General features: G+C 56.1%; 1 protein-coding gene across 1 annotated transcript in view; it reads left to right on the top strand.

Annotated features, from left to right (window-relative positions):
• The first annotated feature begins 777 nt into the window (after window positions 1–777).
• FRMD5 (FERM domain containing 5) overlaps window positions 778–21,612 on the top strand; it is a 75,382-nt gene continuing 54,547 nt past the window's right edge. The window contains exon 1 of the mRNA XM_032700503.1: window positions 778–935. Coding sequence (XP_032556394.1) covers window positions 834–935 — 102 coding nt within the window. The 5' untranslated portion in view covers window positions 778–833. The remainder of the gene's footprint in view (window positions 936–21,612) is intronic.

Below are 21,612 nucleotides of genomic sequence, written 5' to 3'. Positions count from 1 at the left end.
CTGGGCTCCAGAGAGAGAGCTGGGCACAGCTTGGTGCTTTGGCAGTGACCTGCGGGCCTGATGGGTTGTGCCTGGTCACCTGCTGCCCTTGGAGTCACAAGAGTCCCCGGTGCAGCCCTCACCTCTCTGATCTGGGGGTCTGGGGCGCCAGTACCCCCGGCCACGTGTCCGACCTGCTCGACATCGCTCACAAGGCTCAGTGTCACCACGGTGCATAAGCTGGGGGGTGGTCCCACGAACCTGGGCTGCCCCCTGCCCTGCCCCGCTGCCCCCCGATGTGGGGGAGCCCCTCGGTGGTCGCCAGGCTGCGGGGAGCGGGCGGGAGGTGCGGACATCTCAGCGGAGCCCCGCAGCGCCGGATGCCCCCGTGCCCCCCGCCCACTCCGGCCCCCGGACCGTGCACGGCCGCGCCCGCAGCCCCCCCCTCGCCGCCCTCCGCGCCCGCGGAGCCCCCGGACCCCTCCCGCGCGGGGCTCCCGGCGGAGGCGGCGGGGCCGCGCCGCCCGTGCCGCATTGGTTTGCGGCGGAGCCCGTCACCGCCGCCGCGCCGAGATTGGCCCCCGCAGCCGGCGCCGGGCGCCCCCCGGGCCCTGCCTCCTCCCCGCCCGCCGAGCGCCGCGGCCCGGGCACCGGGCACCGGGCACCGGGCACGGGCACCGCGCTCCGCTCCGCCCCGCCCGCAGCGGGGGCAGGGCCGGGCCGAGCCGGGCGGGGGGCGCGCCCGCCGCACCTCCCGCACCGCCCCGCGCCGCCCCGCACCGCCCCGGCAGCGGGATGTGAGCGGAGGCTCCGCCGGCAGCGCCCGCCGCCCGCGCCCGCCGCGCCCCGGGAAGATGCTGAGCAGGTGGATGAGTGGCAGCAGCAGGAACCTGGACCGCGAGTACAACTGCACCGTGCGGCTACTGGACGACAGCGAGTACACCTGCACCATCCAGGTCAGGCTCCGCGGCTCCGGCACCGCGCCCGCGCTGCCGCCCGGCCCCGGCAGACAAAAGGAGCGGAGCGGCGGGGGCGGCCCGGTGCTGCCCCGCGCCGCCAACAAAGGCGGCCCCCCCGCTCCCGCCTCCCCCCGGCTCTCGGGAGGCGACCGGAGCCGCGGCTGCCGGCGGCGGGGAGCCCCGGCGCTGAGCCCCCCGCCCGCGGAGCCCCCGGCGCGGGGGGGTGCGGGGATGGCGCGGAGAGCCGCCCGCCTGCCCCCGGCGCGGTGCTGCCCGCGGCTCCCGGAGCCGGAGCGGGGCGGGGGCAGCCGGCACGGCCGTCCCGGGGCCGGGGGAGCCGCGGCCGTGCCCCGCGGAGCCGCCGGTGCGAACCCTCCGCGGCGGGCGCGGGGGCTGCGCGCAGCGCGGGGAGGACGTGGGTGCGAAGTGAAGTACGGGGGATGCTGCGGGGCGGGGATGGACAGGGCATGCTGCGGGGCAGGCACCGACCCTCCCGGCCCCGCCGCAGCCCGGTGCCTGCCGTGCCTCCCTCGTGAGCCGCCGGCTCTGCCCTGATGTGCGCTCGGGTTTTGTAATCGTCCGGAGCGGCGGGCACGGGGCATCCGCCGCGCCCCCGTGCCGGGAGGGACCGGGACCGGGAGCAGGACCAGGACGCGGGGTCGGGGCCGTCGCTCCCCTCCCGGTGTCCCCTCGCTGCCGGGGCTGCGCGGGGCATCGCTCAGCGCGCAGATGTCGTGGGATGTCGTATTGCTGAAAACTAGGGAAAGGCGCTCCCCGGCTCCGCTGGAACTAGTCCGGCACCGGGACCGCGTGACCGGGGCTTGAGACGAGCATCCCTGGTTCTGGCTGCTCCTGTGCTCCATTCCTACAATCAGCATCATCCCTGCAAGGGAGCTCACGACGAGCTGTGCGGAGCCGCACGCGCAGGGGTTGCCGCTGGAGGCGGCTGGACTCAGCCCAGTCCGGGGGCGATGGAAAATTCGGGGCAGAGTTTTGAGTAAAGGTGACTCAACACGTCAGTAGCAGCAGCTCCCACCGCCCAGCCTGGGGGACCCCCAGCTTCTCCTGTCTTGTGATGCCAAGGAGGGGGGAACATCCTTCCATTTAGCGTGCTTGAGGTGATAATGCCAAAGAACGGTTGCCGAGGGTGCTGCAGGCTATGGAAGGCACCGTCATTTTGGCTTAAAGAGTCTAAAATCGATAAATAGGATGGTTTGTGCAAATACCACTGAAGAACGGTGGAAATGCTGCCGGTCCCCCCTCACCTCCCCCACCAGGGTTGTAAAGTGTGACCCAGTAAACAGCTCTAACGGCAGCCCAGTTTGTTTTGCATAAGCCAAATTAATTCATCTCTCAGAGGTTGTTTCTAATACAAATTAAATGGAAAACTAGTTTGGGAGAGAAAGTGTGGGCAGAACAGTTCAGAAAAATCTGGATTTTCTACCCTTAAGATAATTTGACAAGGTGTCGTCATTTTGCATGTCTTTTTTTTAAAAAGAGAAAATACTACTTGATCCCATATTCCGGTTGGTATTTTATGGGTAGCATAGTAAACAGGGAATCCTGGTATTTAGCATGCATGACCTGAGGGATGCAGAATGTGCTCCTGCTACCCTCACAGGCAAGGTTACCCCGCTTAAATATTTGTTCTCTCTTGCTTTCACGCTGCCTTATAAGCCAAGTATTTATAGTCCATGCGAAATTAGGGAGAACATAGCAGGAATGTGTAATGTCTCACAAGTGAGGAGCCGTCACCGCGCAGGCTGCGAGCGCTGAATGAGTTTTGAAGGTCATTCCCTCACGAGCGCAGAGATTTCGCGTCTTGCCGAGATCCAGGGTGTCTCCTCACCCGGGCTGGTTCTGCGCCTCTCGCATCTAATTTATGTCTTTCTATTTTTACCGAAATGTGGAGGAACCGGCCGAAGCACGAGCCGCGGTTTTCACACGCAGTGCTGTGGCTGCCGGCGCGCGGCTGGGGAGCGGAGCTGCCGCCGGGAACTTTGCACCGTGGGGTTTTGCTGCTGTGCCCTGGCAGCGGGGGCATGTGGATGGGCTTTGTACCCTCCCTGAAGCGTGGCCCTTCTGACGTGTCATTTGGCTTCAAGGCTGGGCAGAAGGAAGCAGCACTCAGAGGCAGAGCGGATTTTAAGAGGGTTTATTTGCAGTTTGGATAATGGCACTGGTTAAACCTGTCACAACATTAACCTCTGGCTGTGCTTGCTGAAGGTGTGTGAGTAGGGGTTTGGTGCTGCTGGTTAATACCTGAGCATTCTGCTTCTATGTAAAGCCTTTTTCATTTGATTAGCCAAGGTTTACTTAGCTAATATTCTCATGTTGAACCAGCAGTTCGTTGTCTGAGCTGGGATGAATCCTTCCTCTTTTTTCCCTAATTTTCACTCCCAAACAGCCCATCCAAGCAGGTGGGGGAGGCTGGAGGGCCCATCCCTGGCTTCCCCTAGATGCTGTCTGGGGGACAGATCTGCTGTGGGCAGAGGGAGTGAGGTGCAGTGGGTCAGGGCAGCTGAGTCGGCTGCTCCATGAACGGTTTTGTTGTTGGGGTTTTTTTTGTGCATTCCGGTAGTTTGCTGGTTTGGGGATGATGCTGTTCCAGTATCTGTCTCCACTGGATCCTGGGGTCAGTCCATGTCTGTGAGTGAGCAGGGCTCTGGGTCTCAGCCACTTGCTGGGACTCAGGGACTCGCAGCAGCTGCTTGAACTTGAAGATGTTGGGCTTACTGACTGGGAAAAGCTGATGTTTAACAGTATTACAGGCCATGGAGGCACCTTTTAAGGCAGTAAAGGTGGTGGTTTGCAGTGTGGGGTCCATCAGGTGAGAGAAGCAGCAGTGCCCATTTCTGCTCTGTCCCTTGGTGCTGTGCCGACTGCTGGGGACCCCACTGGTGGGTGGCACTGCCCTGAGATGTGTCCCCAGGGAGAGTGGGGCTGAAGAGAGGGGCAGCCATTCCTGAAGGGGTTTTGCTCATCTCCATGGTGAGGGGCTGGCCTGGCTGTATATTTAATTTATGTTTCACCCCTCATGCTCTGTGTCTCCAAGAGGAACGCGGAGCAGTTCGCCGGAGAGGCTCCTCACAGCACCCTCAGACAAAACAAGCTCTGAAACCCCAAGCCATGCCCTTGTGCTGTGGTTTGCTGTGAGTGAGCTGCTTGTCTGAGGAAATGTTTTAAATTCTTCACTGTGGTGTCAGTGGTGGCATAAGAGGCTCAAAATAATTAATGATTTGCCATCGCTTGACACATCAAGCATTTTCCTGAAAAGACAGTGGCGTTTTGTTTCAAACCCCAGTAGTGCTACAGGAACCTGGAGATGTGAGGAAATAAATGTACGGTTTCTTAGATGCAGAATGTAAGAACTTTCTTGTGTGAGATTGGGAAGAAATGGAAACGAGCTCCTGGCTGCGCTCTGAGACAAACCCCCCGTTTCCCACATGGAGCACAAAGTTCTTCAGGAGCCCTGACAGGATCATTAATATCAGGCAGCAGCACGAAGGGGAACCTGGGGGTTTGCGGCACTGGCTCCGGTGAAGGTTATTTGTTCATTATCTTTTTATCTTCTGAGAGTTTCCAATTGCTTTTCCCGGGAACTAGGTTAGGAGACCGCTGCTTCTGCAGGGGCGGCTGCGCTCTGCAGCCCCAGCACAGGTGATGTGTGCTGTGAGCTCCCCGCTCCCCACAGCGCCACGAACCAGCGGCTCCGTGCTGAGCTGTGCTGGCTGGCTGTCCCAGAGCCTCCCCTTCCCTCCACGGCCGGAGCCCAGGTGCAGGGACAGGGACCGGGGCCAGACCTGTTGTCAGAAATGGGGTGTTGGGCCGAGTCTGTGGGTCCCGGTTGTGGGTCCTCCCGAGGATTGGGCACTCTGACCATCCCCTGCTCTCGGGGGCTGGTACTGGGAGAGTCTGGCAGAGCCCCAGGGCAGCACCAGAACACCGTGGCAGTGGGGAGAGCCCCTCACGAGTCCCCGGGGCTGCAGTGGGTGCAGGGTCACCCCCTCACGAGTCCCCAGGGCTGCGGTGGGTGCAGGGTCACCCCCTCCCAGCCCACGGGTCCCAGGGGTGCTGATGGCATTACCACAGCTTTGCTGTCGACTACTGAAAGTTGTGGGTTTATTTATAGCTTTGGACACGTCTTTGCAGCAGAAAGCCATCGCTCTGGCTCAGCTGTGTCTCTGTGAGCTGTGCTGGCAGGGCAGCTCCTTCGCTCCCGGCTCCAGCATTTCCGTACGCGCGGTTGGTGGGCTTGGACAGAAACCGCCTGAAATGCACAATAAGTTTGAAGGCAAAATAGCAGCCAAAGCAGAGGACTTAATCTTCTTTTCCTCCTAAATTTATGTCTACGTATATAATTTTAAATGGAAAGGATAGAGAAGGCAGCTAAGGAAAACATCCACTGAAAACCGGGGCCATAATCAGTCACATTTCAATGGAAGGCAAAACCCCAAGTTGTTTTGGAAACCTGTGGAAAATACTTCTAGTGCTGCTCTTTCTTCACCAGCCAAAATGTCTGTTTTCTGTTCACTTTTCATACCTGTTTTACAGCATTACCTGCTGTGAACCCGCCGGCTATTCCCCCCTCAGGAGCCAATTTCCTGACAGAACTACTTTGCTTATCAGTTTCCTGTGGAAGATGCTGAAGACAAATATAGATACAACTATAGAGACAGATCCAGACAGAGATATCCACACAGTAGTGCACACACACACAGTGATGCTGTTGTAGACAGACATGTACAACAGCACCATGAAAGAGGGAATTTGCTCCTGCTGTCATGTAAGAATTAGGTAATGCACAGCATGAGGCTTTTTTAGAGGTGTCTGGGGAATACTGAAAGTGCCGTGAGCAGCCCACTTATTTTTAATTTTTGAGTCACTCTCTGGGAGCCCCGAGGGATCATGGGCATGGGGATGACATCAATGCCCACGTGCTGGCAATGCCAGGACTCACAGGATGCTTCAGTTTGCCCCATGCAGGACCAGGGGCACCAAAAGCCCCTGTGATCCCTTTCTGACCTGGCACATCTGTTTTGTCACTGAAACCTCACAGCTGGCCTCTCCTGGGAGCAGTGTACGAAGTGGACAAGGATTGTGTGGGGAGCAAGACCCTCCCTGAGGTGCCATCAGTGGTGGTGGGCAGGGTCCTGCTGGAGATGCCCTCAGCCTGTGGAAGCTCCTCCACAGCTTGGGCAGGAGTGGGTGTCCTCTCTGGGGTGTGTGGCATTGTAGAATCATGGAATGGTTTGGGTTGGAAGGGACCTCAAAGCACATCCAGTTCCACCCCCTGCCATGGGCAGGGACACCTCCCGCTCTACCAGGTTGCTCCAAGCCCCGTCTGACCTGGCCTTGGACACTTCCAGGGATCCAGGGGCAGCTGTAGGTTTGCAGGGTAACCTGTGCCAGTGTTTTACCACCTTATAGTAAAAAACTTCCTTATATCTGATCTAAACTGACCCTCCTCCAGTTTCAAACCTTTCCCCCTTGTCCTGCCACAACATCTCCCTACTGTGTGCCAAGGATTCCTGAGCGTGGGTTGGGACACTGGGAATGGGCTCTGCCCGCGGAGCATTGGGTGAATTTGGGTGTCAGAGGAAAGAGGGGTCCCTGTTGGCTCAGGGGCAGCTCCTTGATGGCCCCATGGCCCTACATGTTTAAGGGTGGCCTGTGCTTATTTTTGTCTTGTGCTCTGCGAGGAGGGAATTTGGCAGCAGGAAAAACCAAACCCTGTGGGACCCTCAGCACCTCAACCTACCGGGGGCTTGTGGGACCATCCCGTACCCCTGGTGAGCACAGTTTGTGTGGGACTGGTGGGAATCCCGACCCGACACCCGGAGCAGAGCACACGTGTGAGCAGAGCACACATGTGCTCCCAGGGAAACAGGGCTGGGCGGCTGTGGCTCCGAGCAAACCCTCTGGAATCACCGCGCTCCCCTTTCCGGAGGCAGAGGCAGAGTGGCACTGCTGTCACCTGTCAGAAAGGACATGTGTTGCTGGAGAAGGCTGGGAACAAGCAGGGTTTGCCATGAGAGAAGTGCTGTGGTTATCTGGCCCGTCGAGAACAGGGGTCAGGCCCTGGGCTGTGGTAGAGCTCTGAACGCTGCCTTTGTCATCGACCACTTGTTTGTGGTCAGAAAACCCAATTATTGTTTGCTTACAGCAAGCTTTGGAGTTGCTTCTGCAAATAAGAAGGTTTCAGGTAAAATTCCTTTCTTTGAAATGTTTCCAGGGTAAATTATCCCAGCGGTGTGGGAACAATTTCCCATTGATTATCTGGAATTACCGCGAGCCCAACGTGTCCACAGTGAGTGTCTGCACAGACTGTGGCTCTCGAGGCACAAAGGGGATAGGAGCAGGTTCTGATGGGTGCAGTGACACTGTGGGTAACGTGTGTGTGAACATGGGCTGGAGTACATAATGCCAGGGCTAGAGGGGTGATTGGAAAGGATCATTAAATCATAGAATCATGGAATGGTTTGGGTTGGAGGGACCTTAAAGCTCATCTTGTTCCACCCCCTGCCATGGGCAGGGACACCTTCTAGTTGACCAGGTTGCTCAAAGGATGGGGCTAAATCCCCTCCTCCGGCAGGATTTTCATTTGCTTATTTTTGGTTGTTCCTACCAACCTATTAGAAGGTTCAGAACTCAGGAAACTATATCCGAATTTGTGGATTTTCCCTTTCTATCTCTCCCGGCATTAAAGCCACTGTGTGACTTCATTACTCTCTAAAATCTACTCAAATTTTTTGTGGCACCTTCCCCATGCCAAGAGATGTTTTCCTCGTGCCCCAGCCAATGCCAGGAGAGCTCTGCCAGCTGCTGTCTGAGCCCAGGAGAAAGGCAAACCCTCCGTCCTCTGCCCCCACAGGAAGGAATCCACACTTGAAACATTTTTGGAACTGCCACATAAGCACAACTCCACCTTAACCAGGACAGGTTCTGTGCCTGGGGAGCTGCTTGGAGGATGGAGCAGCAGGAGCCCCGTGGCTGCCAGAGCTTTTTTGCTTGGTGAGGAAGAGGAGCGTGAAGGGCAGCAGGGCAGGGCACGCGAGCTGGCTCCGTGTGGGAACATGTTCAGTGGGACTCACAGACATGAAAGCTTTTTGTTGTTGTGCTGGGATGAGTGGTTGGAATGGCAGAGAGAAGGTCCCCGGTGCTGCGTGTCACCGCCAGCTCTCTGAGCTGTGCTCCGGGCAGTGTGTGAAACACTGATGCTTCTAGAGAGTAAAAATAAAAAACTAGAATGAAATGAAATGTCATAAAATGTGTGGCCCCAGCAGTGTGTTTGCCTGTGTGGTTTGTGTCGGGGTGCCAGAGGTGCTGGTGCAGAAGCACAGTGAGGGGCACTGGCAGGAGATGCACTGGCTCTTTGGAGATCAGCTCCTTCCTCTCCAGAAAAGAAAGCCTTTGGAAGTGTGTTTCCTTCCAGAGGGCAGGGTTAGATGGGATATTGGGAAGAAATCCTTGGCTGTGAGGGTGGTGAGGCCACAGATTGCCCAGTGAAGCTGTAGCTGTCCCATCCCTGGAAGTGTCCAAGGCCAGGTTGGACAGGGCTTGGAGCAACCTGGGCTAGTGGAAGATGTCCCTGCCCATGGTAGGGGGTGGGACTGGAGGAGCTTTAAGATCTCTTCCAACCCAAACTATTCTGAGATTCAATAATTCTATCTTCAAAAAATGCCTGCTTCTGAGAGTCTGAGGTTTTTCCAGGAAGGGCCAGGGCAGGGGGCAGGTGTGTCAATGTGCTTCAGGTGCTGGCAGAGAAAAGCTCTTCTTTTTTCTAAGCAAAACCAGGATTTCTCTAACTGCAGAGAGTGATCCAGTGGGATCTCAGGGAGCAGCTGGGTGCTTTGTTCCTCCTGTGTTATTGTTTTAAAGCTGCAGGCCCTGCTCTACCCTTAATCACACTTTGGCAATTGCTGTCCGAGCACATCCCCTTCACCGGCGCCGTTGTCTCTGTCCGCGGGAGTGACTTGGCAGCTGAAATTTCGTGAGGAATTCAGTTAATTCTGCACACACAGAACGCAAGATGCTGTCGTGTTTCCTCTGGCTTGTTATGTGTGAGGGCCACGGGGGTAAAATCCAGGAAAATCTGATTTTCCTCAGCGAAGTCAGCGGCTGTCGCTGCAGATCCCATCAGAGCCGCGCTCCCACCACGGCGGGGCCGCTTTTATGTAACCACTGGGGAGGGCAGAGCTGTGCTTCAAGCCACAGGATCAACTTTGTGCTTCCACTAGTGGATGATCCCAGTTCTCTTTATGGAAACCAGGGGGTGTTTATTTTCCCAAATTGTCCAGTCTCTGGTCCTGGCCGGGAAAGTTGATGCAAGTGGAAACTGCTCCTCTGTGGATGAGGGAACAGACTGAAAACCTGCCTGGTTCTGTAGGATGTACTTTGTGCTGGGGAAATGGAAGGGTTGGGAAATCCCTCCTGGAGAGGCACGGGCACTGCAGGGCTCGGAGCCATGGGCTGGCTCTGATTTTGTCACAACAGTTTGAACAGACTTTCTTTGGCTGTTTGGGCTGGGAGCCTCCGGACAGCTGCAGTCCTGAGGGACCCGAGTGAACGTTGAGTCCCATTTTCCTTCCCTGGGAGAGCCAGTTCTCTGCACTGAGCAGCTCATTGGAAATTCAAGGTTCACATGTATTTTAATCTTTCCTGTCTGGCAGTAAAGAACACCAGCCCTGGACTCCTGAGCAGGGATAAAGCCTGTGGATGGCTCGGGATGCTGCAGGAGGAGTGAATCAAGGGGGTCAGTCCCTGCCAGGTACCTGCCTCTCTCCAGACAGACAAGGTGCTTTTTTGAATGACAATTAACAGCAGCATCCATGGCCAGTGAGGCCTCAGCTCATTAATATGGGACGTCAGGATGTGATCAGTGCTGCAGCTGGAAATAGAATATTTTGGCTGCATAATGTCTGTTACTGAAGACTTTAATTATAGTGGCATATCTGTCATATTGATGAGGGGCTTCTATTTTTCAGAGGGTTTGTAGTGGCTTTTTCAGATCGTGTTGGCTTTTACCCTGGCACACAGGATGGGATCCCGAGGGAAATGTCCATCCAGCTGACATCCAGATGGGTTTTCTTCTTTAATAAAAAAAGACAAAAATTGAGTCAGCCATTCTGGAGCTGGAGAGAGGCTTTAGGAATATACAGATCAGGCAGTTTGTAGGATACATTTAGCTCATGGAATGGACAATATATTGGGACCAAGGAAAAAAGCTGGAATCCAATAGAGTTATGTTTGAAAAACAGATAATAAACGTGCTGAGCAGGTATTTTTCATGAATCAATTTAGTTCTCATTAGACTTGCACCACATAGTTTGCTGACTAATATTTCTGGCTTGCAAGTAAGAACGGCTCTCCAAAGGAAATATGGAATGAGAACAGAGTGTTTTTGGGACCTGAAAACCTGGAGCTCCTGGGGCCATTGGAAAAGAAGAGATGTGAGGGCAACAGAAACACAGGAGTAGAGGGGAGGGCTGAGGTTGGAGTGACAGTGGGGCAGGGACAGGGCAGTGGAGGTGTGATGGATATTGGGAGTGTCCCTCACTGTGCCAGTCCATCCTCCATCTGCACAGGGATTCTGTGACCCCTGTGCCACAGGGACTGCATCTGAATCAAGCCTCAGCTCATCCAAGATAACTCTCCTGGACTGAGGTCCCACCAAAATTTCAGCATTCCTGGGCTCTTCCTCAATACTAAGGTTCTTCTTCTCATCCTGAATCTTCTCATCCTGCACTTGCCCCCCTTCTGACCCTTGTCAATGCTGTCCTTCCTTTCTCCCTCACAGCATTTATTCCCTGTGTGTTCACAGATTGGCATCATTCCCATTTGCAGGCTGATATAAACCCCCAAACCTGCAGGGAATGATTCCCCAGCCTGTCACCACTTTTTGGGAGCGACTCCTTGAGCCCACTGATGGGGCTGTAACTGCCTGTGACTTCTGCTTGGTGACAGATTTCTTCGTCTGAGTTTTGGGACGACGCCGAGGGTCCTCGGGGCCATTCAGGGGGTTTAGGGGAGCTGGCAGCTGCCTCTGCCCTGCTGTGCTTCCAGGCAGGAGCAGGAGCTTGCGCATCCCCTGCACGGTGCTCTGGTCCCCGCTGGGTACCGTGTCCCTCAGCCTGACACCTGGGGCTTGTTCTGGGCACGAATAAGGTGCTAATACCAAATGAATCCAATGTAGTGAGCCATAAATAATGCTGACAGGGATTCTTCCCTGCCCTGTGGGATGCTTCCCACTGCCAGCAGTAACACATGGGCCCCTGGGCAAAGTCCTCTGGAACTAAATAAACCCACAAGTAACGGGCTGGGAGGAAAGTGATGGGGCTGAGGCTTTCTCAGTGCCAGCGAGCGAGAGCGATCCTGTTTCCAGAGGGCTTTGTAATTAGCACGTGGAATTTTGTTCCAGGATGTCATCGAGTGTAATGGGGAGCGATGGCTGAGGCGTTTTCGGCTGATTGGGTTCGGAGGTTCCGTGGGCGGTGTGTAATTCTGTAATTCCCAGCCCTGCCGGGCTCCTCCCGAGACACGTGTTTTGGGACACGGGTAATCCCCGTGGTTTTGGGACACGGTTAATCCCTGTGCCCATGAGCTGGTGCTGATGGGCCCTGTCACTCCTGCCCGTGTCCTGGGGCTGCCGGGGGGACACCGCAGAGGGGCAGCTTCCCCAGGCATGGAGGAGCTGATCCTGAGCTGGAGTGATGGGCTGTTCTTTGAACCAGTTCTCTTAACATGAGACTTCCCATTCCCTCTCTTTGTTTGCCTGCGTGTTCCTCACCCCTGTGGGGAAGTGCCACCTCCAGCGGGCACGGCCGGGGCTGGACAGTGGCTCGGGGGTTGTGGTGCCTTCAGGACACACAGGAGGGTCAGGAGGTGGGCTGAGGGTCAGGAGGTGGGTTGAGGGTCAGGAGGTGGGTTGAGGGTCAGGAGGTGGGCTCAGCTGGGCTGTTGTTTTCCACCCTGTGCAGTCTCCACAAGATGTGGATAAGAGTAAAAAGCCACCCGGGATGGCTCCAGTGTTGGCTTCTGCTCGGGACTTGGGCCCATAAATCATCCTGGAAGGAGTGACTGTGTGCTGACCCCCACACACTGCCTGCCTGGCTCAGCTTGCTTTGTTCCAGGGATTTCTATGGAGAGAGAGGAAAAGTCAATGTTGGGTGCAGCTGGAAGGGCTGGGATTGCCATGGGAACAGGGGAACAGGGCTGATGGCAGGCAGGGGACACGACCACCACCCAGGAGATGCCCTTGTGCCCACTGCCCTGCTGCTGCATCAGAGATATCAGATGGAGCTTCACATCCAGCCCCTGGAAGTGATAACAAGGAGCCATAACCCGCTGGTGTCAGCCCAGGTCCAGCTTTGTCCCAACCATGGGGCTCTGGGGACTCCTCCAAGGGCTCTCCAGGTCAGTGCCACCGAGGCAGTTTAGAGCTGTGTGTTTATTTATTCCAAAAGTAAGCGCCAAGGGGGTTATTTATTTATATACTGTCAGATTTGTTTTTGCCTGTTTCGTTTGTTATTGTAACACAAACTGGATCCTTCTCCACGTCTCTAAAGGAGGCTGGAGCTCCTCTGCAATGGAGACAGGCTGGGAGAGACCTCAGAGCCCCTTCCAGTGCCTAAAGGGGCTCCAAGAGAGGTTAAGAGAGACTTTGGACAAGAGTCTGGACTGACAGGACAAGGGGAAATGGCTTCCCACTGCCAGAGGGCAGGGTTAGATGGGATAGTAGGAAGGAAGGGTGGGGAGGCCCTGGCACAGGTTGCCCAGAGAAGCTGTGGCTGCCCCTGGATCCCTGGAAGTGTCCAAGGCCAGGTTGGACAGGGCTTGGAGCAACCCGGGCTAGCGGGAGGTGTCCCTGCCCATGGCAGGGGGTGGAATGAGATGAGATTTCAGGCTCTTCCCAACCCAACCCATTCCATGATTCCATGATCTGTAGCAGCTTCCTGGGCAGACTGGTGCTGGTCCAGACCGTGCTGGTGGTGTTGGTGTGTCAGTGTTGCTGAAGGAGCATTCCCATTCCTGCTGTTTTCTCAGTGTCCAGGCAAAGGAAATACGGGGCTGTTTGGCTGCCACACTCTTCCAAGTGAGCAGCCTGGCATGAAACAGCCCTCACACAGGGCACGGGGAGGGGCAGTGCTCTGGAACGTTTCTTATAGGTGTGCTGGGGAAGAAACATCCTCTGATAAACTACAGAAGCCAGAAGGGACTCTTCTGAATGCACTCTATTCTTGTGTAAGTGCTGCAATTATCCTGGTCTTTATTTGGAGTGTCAGTGAGCACGGGATAGCTGCTCTGGCCTTTGGCATCCCCGGCTCAGGGAAGGGCTGAGGGGCAGTGGAGCTTGGTACAACGTTAGAGCAGATTCACTCAAGCCCTTCAAATATTTATGGCCTTGCAATCCATACACATTTTAAGCATATTTGACATCCTCCTACACTGCTCTTGCTTATGGAGAGACTGGAGAGCGTCTGCCCGGCTGTGGGGGTGGCTGCAGGTGGCCGTGGGTCCTGGGGGTGTTTTGTAGCTGAGATTTAGGAAGGATCCATCAATTCTGTTCCTAGAGAGCTCCTCAGTGCGAGGAGGGGCTTTGCACAGCACTCAGAGGTGGCTGATGGCTCGTGCAGCAGGTGGATTGCGATGCAGGATATTGGGATGCAGGATATTGGGATGCAGGATATTGGGATGCAGGATATTGGGATGCAGGATACCTGTAGGTGCTGGCTGGGCAATGAGGGTTTGGCTGTGGGAACCATCTGCTCCTTGCCCACCCAGCCACCCCTGCACTACCCCAGCTCACCATCACCCAGGGAGGGGAGGCAGCCCCAGGAGGTTTCTCCCAGGGACTCAAAGTCACCCCGGCGGTTGCCGCGTTCCCAAAGCACCTTCCCCTGCCCAGGGGTGCCAGAGGACCTGCCCTGCACTGGCACAGCGAGGCCTGGTGGGCTGGCACAGCCCAGCAGCCCGGCTGGGGGGGCTCTCAACACAGCCAGGGACGTTTTGGGTTCCTCTGAAGGTATTGAAATCCAACTAAATGGGGACGGCTCATCCCTTTGTCTGGGTGATTTGTCTGCACAGCTGCATGGCAGCACTCCTCCCTCCCTTCCTCCCTCCATCCTCCAGGATATTCAATGGGATCTCATCAGACACTGGGGAAAATCCCAGAGCCCTGGGCACCATCTTTGGGATATTGGGCGTTTTGAGCATCCAGCCAAGCATCTCCCGTCTCTTGGTCAATGGCTGTTCCCAGGGTTCTGCTCCATCCTCAGCCCCCTGGACACGGGGCTCTTTGTGTTGTGGTGGCTGCCAGGAAGGCAGGACTGGACCATTTCCCTCCCCAGGTCCTGAGGACAACCACGATCTCTGCAAATATCCCTGTGGGAGGCAGGATTGCTCCGACGGGAGAGGTGACTCAGCCCTGGAAGGGATGTGTGACACTGAGCCAGGGTGGCCTTGGGACCATGGGGGGGTCACTGTGACCTCTCCAGGCATGAAGGCAAGGTAGAGGAGCCAGAGGCAGAGCTGTAGATCGCCAAGACCCCCAGTCTGGGCAGTCCACCAGCTGGAACTGGGGCAGGATGCACGAGAGGACCACTGGCAGTGGTGGGCCTGGCACCAGCCCCACCTGCTCGGAAGGGACAGGAACTTCTTTTCTAGCCAAAAAAAGGAGTCAGTTCGAACAAGGCCGTTGCCTTCCTGCTGGAGGGATAATTCTTGTCAATCTGCCACTTTTTACTGTGATGTGCTAAAAATAGAGCACGATTTCCAGGCAGCAGTCGCACATCCTGTGGTCGTAATGAGCTCTTAAGGTAATTACCTTTGGTGGGAAAGAGCTGGAGACAGAGTGTGTGCAGCTGACACAGGGAGGGTTTGCAAGAAACGGGTCTGTGCTCCTGTTAAAGGGCAGCATCCCACAGTAGGGGAGTGAGTGGGCCACAGGAGAGATGGAGAGGGGATTGGGACCAGGGCCTGGAGGGACAGGGCAAGAGGGAATGGCTTCCCACTGCCAGAGGGCAGGGTTAGATGGGATAGTGGGAAGAAATTCTTCCCTGTGAGGATGAGGAGGCCCTGGCACAGGTTGCCCAGAGAAGCTGTGGCTGCCCCTGGATCCCTGGAAGTGTCTAAGACCAGGTTGGACGGGGCTTGGAGCAACCTGGGCTGGTGGAAGGTGTCCCTGTCCATGGCAAAGGGTGGAATGAGATGAGCTTTGGAGTCCCTTCCAATGCAAACCATCCTGGGATTCTCTGACAGGCAAATGTCATCCTGGGAGGTGGCAGCCATCAGCTGTCCACACAAACATCTGCTTCCTTCCCATGTATAAACTAGTCATAGAATCACTGAATCCTGGAATGGTTTGTACTGGAAGGGACCTTAAAGCTCATCCATTCCCACCCCCTGCCATGGGCAGGGACACCTTCCACCAGCCCAGGTTACTCCAAGCCCTGTCCAACCTGGCCTTGGACACTTCCAGGGATGGGGCAGTCACAGCTTCTCTGGGCAACCTGTGCCAGGGCCTCACCATCCTCCCAGGGAACAATTTGTAATAAAAGAATATTTTAATTTATTTAATTTCTTCAAAGCCTTATTTTAAAGTGCTGCTCCATAGCTGGGGGTTATCTTAACAGGAATTATGATCTAGACTGAGAAAATGCAACGTGCCACCCCCTGTCAAGCTTTGCCCTCCCAGAGGTTGTCCTGAAAGCCACCACTGCCCTGGGCATCCTCTGTCCCTGCCAGCTCCTGGTGCCAGGGGGCTGCCAGGGTGGGCAGGTAGGGATCGGACCCACCTTTTCCCGCTGAGGCTTTGCTCTCTCTGGGTCAATAAATAATCTCTTGGAGCCCTGCGTTGCCTCCCAGCTCTGTAAATCAATTTACCGTGTTGCAGAGTATCCAGTGCTTGCATGAAATAGGTAAATTACATCTCCTGCTGTTCCATCTTCGTAACGAATTCGATACCATCTTAAGAATATAAACCACTGAGAGCATTTTTGTCTGACTCAATTTGCCTTTGTGTGGCAGAGGGGCTGATCTCTCCCTGCAGTGCCTTTCCTCAGCCTGTGTAATCCTGGGGCTTTTCTTTATCGCCGTCTCCGATGTATCTCCACAATTACAGCCACTGATGTACCTGCAGCTCCCTTCCCACACCCTGGGATGTGGCCTCTCCAGCCTGGGGTCCTGCAGCCCCCCCGGGTGTGCACAGTGTGACAAGGGGAGCAGCTTGTCCAGCCATCACTCCTGCTCCATGGGGGCAGCATTCCCACAGCATTTCCACAGCATTCCCGCAGCTTTAGCCAGTGAGGTGCTCGTATTAACCCACTCCACCCCTGCTCCCATGGGTGGCCGTGGGTTCAAGATTTCTGTTATTCATCAGAGAATCTAAACAGGAGGGGGATTTCCCCTGTCCCACGGGCACCTCCTGCACTGCTCACCTTCGGGCTCGTGCCAGCGCTGGGACTGCCCATCCCGGGGTGTCGGCCCTGGGGAGGATTTTGCAGAACCTTCCTTAACATAAAATTCCATATCAGGGATCAGGGTGAACAGCCCCATTGCAGTCAGTGTTCCTTGGGAAGGGGCTGTCAGGGAGGATGGAGTCAGGCTGGAGGATGGAGTGTGGGTTGTCTGATGGTGGTGGTGCAGCTCTGAGGACAAAGCCGGGCTTATGTGACCCCTGCAGAGGGGCAGGACCCGGCCCTGCCCAGCCCACCTCTGCAGGGGGTCTGCTGGGGTCGGCAGAGTGATGGGAGCTGTGGGATGGACTGACAGACACACTGAGGAGCAGGGCCACGGTGTGGGAGCTGTGGGATGGACTGACAGACACAGTGAGGAGCAGGGCCATGGTGACAGGCAGGGTTTAATGTCATCCTGTGGCTGGGAGCCTGGGACAGGGTGGGATGCCTTTGCCTGTCTCCATCTGTGGGTGTCCCCCAGCCTGTCCCCCAGCCTGGGGGCTGGCAGGGCAGGACCCAGACCTGCAGTGGGAGCTCGAGGTGCTGTCCTGAAGCTGCTGCAGCCACCGAGCAGGGTGTGAATCTCTGGTTGTGAGCAAAACGGTGCCTTCATGCAATTAAAGCCTCTCCTGTGCAATATAAATATCATCACTGTAATAAAAGCAGAGGGGTCTGGTGCTGGCAGATAACAACTGCAGCAGGGGAGCAGCATGAGCTGTAAGTGGGGGATGCTCGTGGTCCTCACTGTTCAGGGGATGTGGCAGTGGCTGTGCATGTTCTGAGTGTGGGGTCACAGGCCAGGACATCAAATTTTTGTCTTTTAATTGGTTGATGCCATATTCCATCAGCTTGGCTGGTGTGGGATTTCCCTGTAATTAATACTAATGAACATATCTGTTGGAGAGGGCACTGGAAAGCTGTTCAGACAGTGCTGTTTTCTCCCTTAATTACCATTTTGGTTTAGACCAGACCCCGAAAACACAACCTGCCTGTAGCTGAGCTGTGGAAGGGCTCTGGGCCAGGGGTGATGGTGATACCACAGGGCCCAGTGTCCCTGTGTGAGGCTGAATTTGGGGGAACTGTTGGGGAATGGCCTCCTGCCTCCCTTGGGGAGCATCTCTGCTGTCAGTGGGGCAGAGCAGAGCCCCCACCACCCATCATCCCAGAGCTCACTCGGGCTGTTGGCACTGCCCCAGAGCCTTGCACTGCCCAGAGCAGGAAATGACAACCAGGAGCTGCTCCAGAGGTGATTCCTCTTTTCCTTCCCACCTTATCTCAAGTGCCTTTCTGCTGGGTTGCCTGACACGGAGCCCCAGGCATTTTGCTCCAGGATTTTGTGTGCTGAGCACTGCTGGGACCAGGGAGGTCCAGGAGCTGTGGGTGCTCTGCCCCAAAGCTGGGCTGGTGCCTGAACCCTGCTGTGCTGCTGGTGCTCCCCAGGAAGGCTGATCCTTGAGCTCCCCTGTGCCCCAGGCTCACCAGTGCCTCGGGGTCTGCACCAGCCCCCTCTGTGTGGGCCTCAGAGTGATGCCCTGCTCCTTGGGGTGATGCTGTGGTCCTCAGGGTGATGCTCCCTTTGGTTGGCATTTGCAGTCTCCGTGGGCACCAAGGGATGCTGCCAAGGATGTGGTTTGTCCGTGACTGAGCAGTGGTGCCCCTGGGCACAGTGAAAGGTCTGCTTTGGTACCCAGCTAAAATCTGGGGGTGTTTCTGAAGGTGGCTGAGGTATGTGCATTGTCAGAGGCTTGAATTCAACAGCCCAGAGCCTCTATTTCCTGGGCTGAACTGCAGCAGCTCTGAGTGGTAGACAGGGAGCAGTGGATCCCAGAGACAGGGAGTGGTTTGGGATTGTTTCTGTATCAGGTCTGATCCGGCACCTCGCTGACAGAGAAAGGTGCTGCCTGGACTGCCAGGGGAGATCCCAGTTCCAGCTGCCAGGCAGAGCTTGCTTTTCCCTCTCCATTCCCTCTGCATATTCCAGACACGCCATCCACACTGACCCTGCAGCCACCTTAATTTCTGAGTGGCTCAGAATGACAGGACTGCACTCCTCTGCCATTTATCCATCTATTTGTGTGGTGGAGGGACCTAATGGAGCGAGTAAGGCCCGGGCTGGCGGCGCTGCAGGGCCACAGCCCAGCACTGTGCCTGGGAAAGCTCTGCATTCCAGCGTCTGCAGGCACAGGGGGGGCTGGAAGGAGGGATGGAGGGATGGAGGGATGGAGGGATGGCCCCAGCACTGCCAAGGACCTCTGATGCCCAATGCTGCACACTGGGGTTGCTGCACACTGGTTTGTACCGTGGGGACAGGGGCCTGTTGTGACAGGATGAGGGGTGGTGGTTTTAAACTAAAGGAGTGTCAAATATAGATTAGATACAAGGAAGAAGTTTTTTACTATGAGTGTGTTGAGGCCCTGGTACAGGCTGCCCAGAGAAGCTGTGGCTGCCCCATCCCTGGAAGTGTCCAGGGCCAGGTTGGATGGGGCTTGGAGCAGCCTGGGCGAGTGGAAGGTGTCCCTGCCCATGGTAGAACAGACTAGATGACCTTTAAAGGTCCCTTCCAACCCAACCCATTCTGTGATTCTTTGACAGGATCCTGGAGAAATTCTCTTTTGGACCCAGGGGTTGCTTCATCAGCCCCTGGCACATTCAGACCATGCCCAGGATACCACCCTGGTGCAAACATCCCTGTTCCCCTCAGGAAGGGGCTCAGACCCAGGAGCTCGCTGCATCAGAGCAGTTCCTTGCTGGGGTCCTGGCTCAGCACTGGTGTCCTGGGGCTCATGTGGCCTCTCAGCCCCTGGGAGGTGCTGAGCAAACCAGCACTTGTCTCCAGGTGTGAGGGAACCCAGACCTTGGCAAACCATCAGGAACCCGCTTCGGCTGAAGCACTGAACCCAGAGGAGTGATCCCTCCTGTAACTTGGTTTAGCTGATGCTGTGCCACCTCAGTTCTTGTGCTGGAGAATGAAATCTCCACCCAGCACCCCCCTGTGTAGCCAAGTGAAATGTGATTGCGTCGGCTAATCGGGGCCTGACACAATTTGGGAAGTCCTTGGGGGTTTTAGAGGGCAGGGATGTGTGATACGTAACCGGCCCCGCGCGAGTCACGCGGGCTGAGCCGCCTGTGCCAGCTCAGCTTGGTCTCTGCTCTGCCCTTCCTGCTTCTCCAGGAAAAGCAACAGCTGGGAATGGATCTGTGTCTTCAAGGTGTAACTGAGGGGGAGAATCTACTTTTTACAAGGGCATGTAGTGACAGGACCAGTGGAATACAGGGGACAGCAGGGATGGGAACAGAAAGTGCCCCTTTCCCCCCCTCTCTGGAGCAGCATCACCATGAGGGATCATCACTGCAGGGGTAGAAATTGCCCAGATTTAGATATGCAAATCTAAAAAAATCTCTGGTGAGACCCCATCTGCAGAGCTGCCTCCAGCCCCAAGGGGCCCCAACATGAGAAGGACGTGGAGCTACTGGAGCAAGTCCAGAGGAGGCCACGGAGATGCTCCATGGGTTGGAGCCCCTCTGCTCTGGAGCCAGGCTGGAGGAGCTGGGGGTGTTCACCTGGAGAAGAGAAGGATCCAGGGAGACCTGAGAGCCCCTTCCAGGGCCTAAAGGGAGACTTTGGGCTATTAAACCCCAAACCCTGCAGAGTTGCCTTGGGTGGGAAGAGCATCCATGCTGCAGTGCATCTCCTTCAGAGGATCACACAGAGCAGCCCGTGGTTGCAGTTTTTTCCTGCTTTGTCAGCAATAACATCTCCTTGTGAAGAACTACAGCTCCCGGGAATTTTCTAATATTGGAGTTTAAAAAAAAACCCAACCCAGTCTGTCTGTGTGCTGTGTGCTGGGGCTGCTGAGCTGGGGGGGTGTCCCTGGCACGGTCCTTGGGTTCAGGTCCAGGGCCAAAGGAGGGAAGGTGCCACCCACAGCAGCATCTCCAGGTGGATCAGACTGCACACGGGATGAGCTGCTCCGTGGCAGTAGTGGGCTCCTAAAGGGATGGGCATGAAGGGCTCCTCAAGGGATGGACACTGAGGGCTCAGAAAGGGATGGACACCGAGGGCTCCTAAAGGGATGGACATGGAGGGCTCCTCAAGGGATGGACACCGAGGGCTCCTCAAGGGATGGACACTGAGGGCTCAGAAAGGGATGGACATGGAGGGCTCAGAAAGGGGGGACACTGAGGAGGAGCCAGGAGCTGGTGGGACCAAAGGCTGAGCACTGCCACAGGACTGGGATGGCCCATGGTGTGCGAGCAGATCCATCAGCTCTCTCTGAGGTCATTTCTCCATCCCTTCTGTGTGCACATGTAAATCACACTGGTCTGAGCCCCTTCACAGTTCTTGTAGCACAAATAATACATCAGAAATAGAAAATGTAAACAGAATGCTTATTTTGGGTGAAATTAATCACGGAGTCATGGAATGGTTTGTGTTGGGAGGGACCCTGAAGCTCCTCCAGTCCCACCCCCTGCCATGGGCAGGGACACCTTCCACTAGCCCAGGTTGCTCCAAGCCTTGTCCAACCTGGTGTTGGACATTCCAGAGATGGGGCAGCCACAAATTAGTGCAACAAATTAGTGCAATTTGCATTTCTTTCTGTAAGCCCGTGAGCGTCCCGCAGGTGTATTTCCATTTCTCTTCCTGAATCATCCCTTTCCTGTAGCAGGGACACACTAATCCCACGTGAAACTCACTCTGATGTGAGTAAGTGGAACAGACAGGCAGAACCTTTTCTCCATTAAACTCGAGGCGCAGAGCCTTGTGCACACAGCGAGTGTTATCACAGACATGATATCCCGGCGTTACACGCTCCCGGGATAACGGGAGCAGCACGACCCTGGCGCTGCCTGCCAGTGATGGGGATGATCTGCTGGAGAGGGACAGGGAGAGCTCCCCTCGCTCTGCTTTGTTGTGGCATGGGAAAAACTCAGCCTTTTGTCCTGTTTGGGTTTCTGCTCTGACCTGAGCTCTCTGGTGCAATGCAGCTCATTTCAGTGGGATTTCTAAGGATATGTCCAAGGTTGACCTGTGGCACTGCTGCTACATCTGGGGAAGTCCCAGACAAGGTCTGGAGCACCCCGGTCTAGTGGAAGGTGCCCCTGCCCATGGGGGGGTGGTCAGGCAGAAGGACCCCCCTATGCGGGGTCCCCAGCACTGCTGTGTCCTGGGGGAAAGTGCCTGGGAAATAGGAGCAGGGATCCTTCCCAGCTCAATGCCC

This window comes from Chiroxiphia lanceolata, chromosome 12 (assembly GCF_009829145.1).
Source record: "Chiroxiphia lanceolata isolate bChiLan1 chromosome 12, bChiLan1.pri, whole genome shotgun sequence".
Classification (NCBI taxonomy): Eukaryota; Metazoa; Chordata; class Aves; order Passeriformes; family Pipridae; genus Chiroxiphia; species Chiroxiphia lanceolata.
The sequence above is the reverse complement of the archived record's forward strand: the minus strand, read 5'-3'. Positions and strand labels throughout refer to the sequence as shown.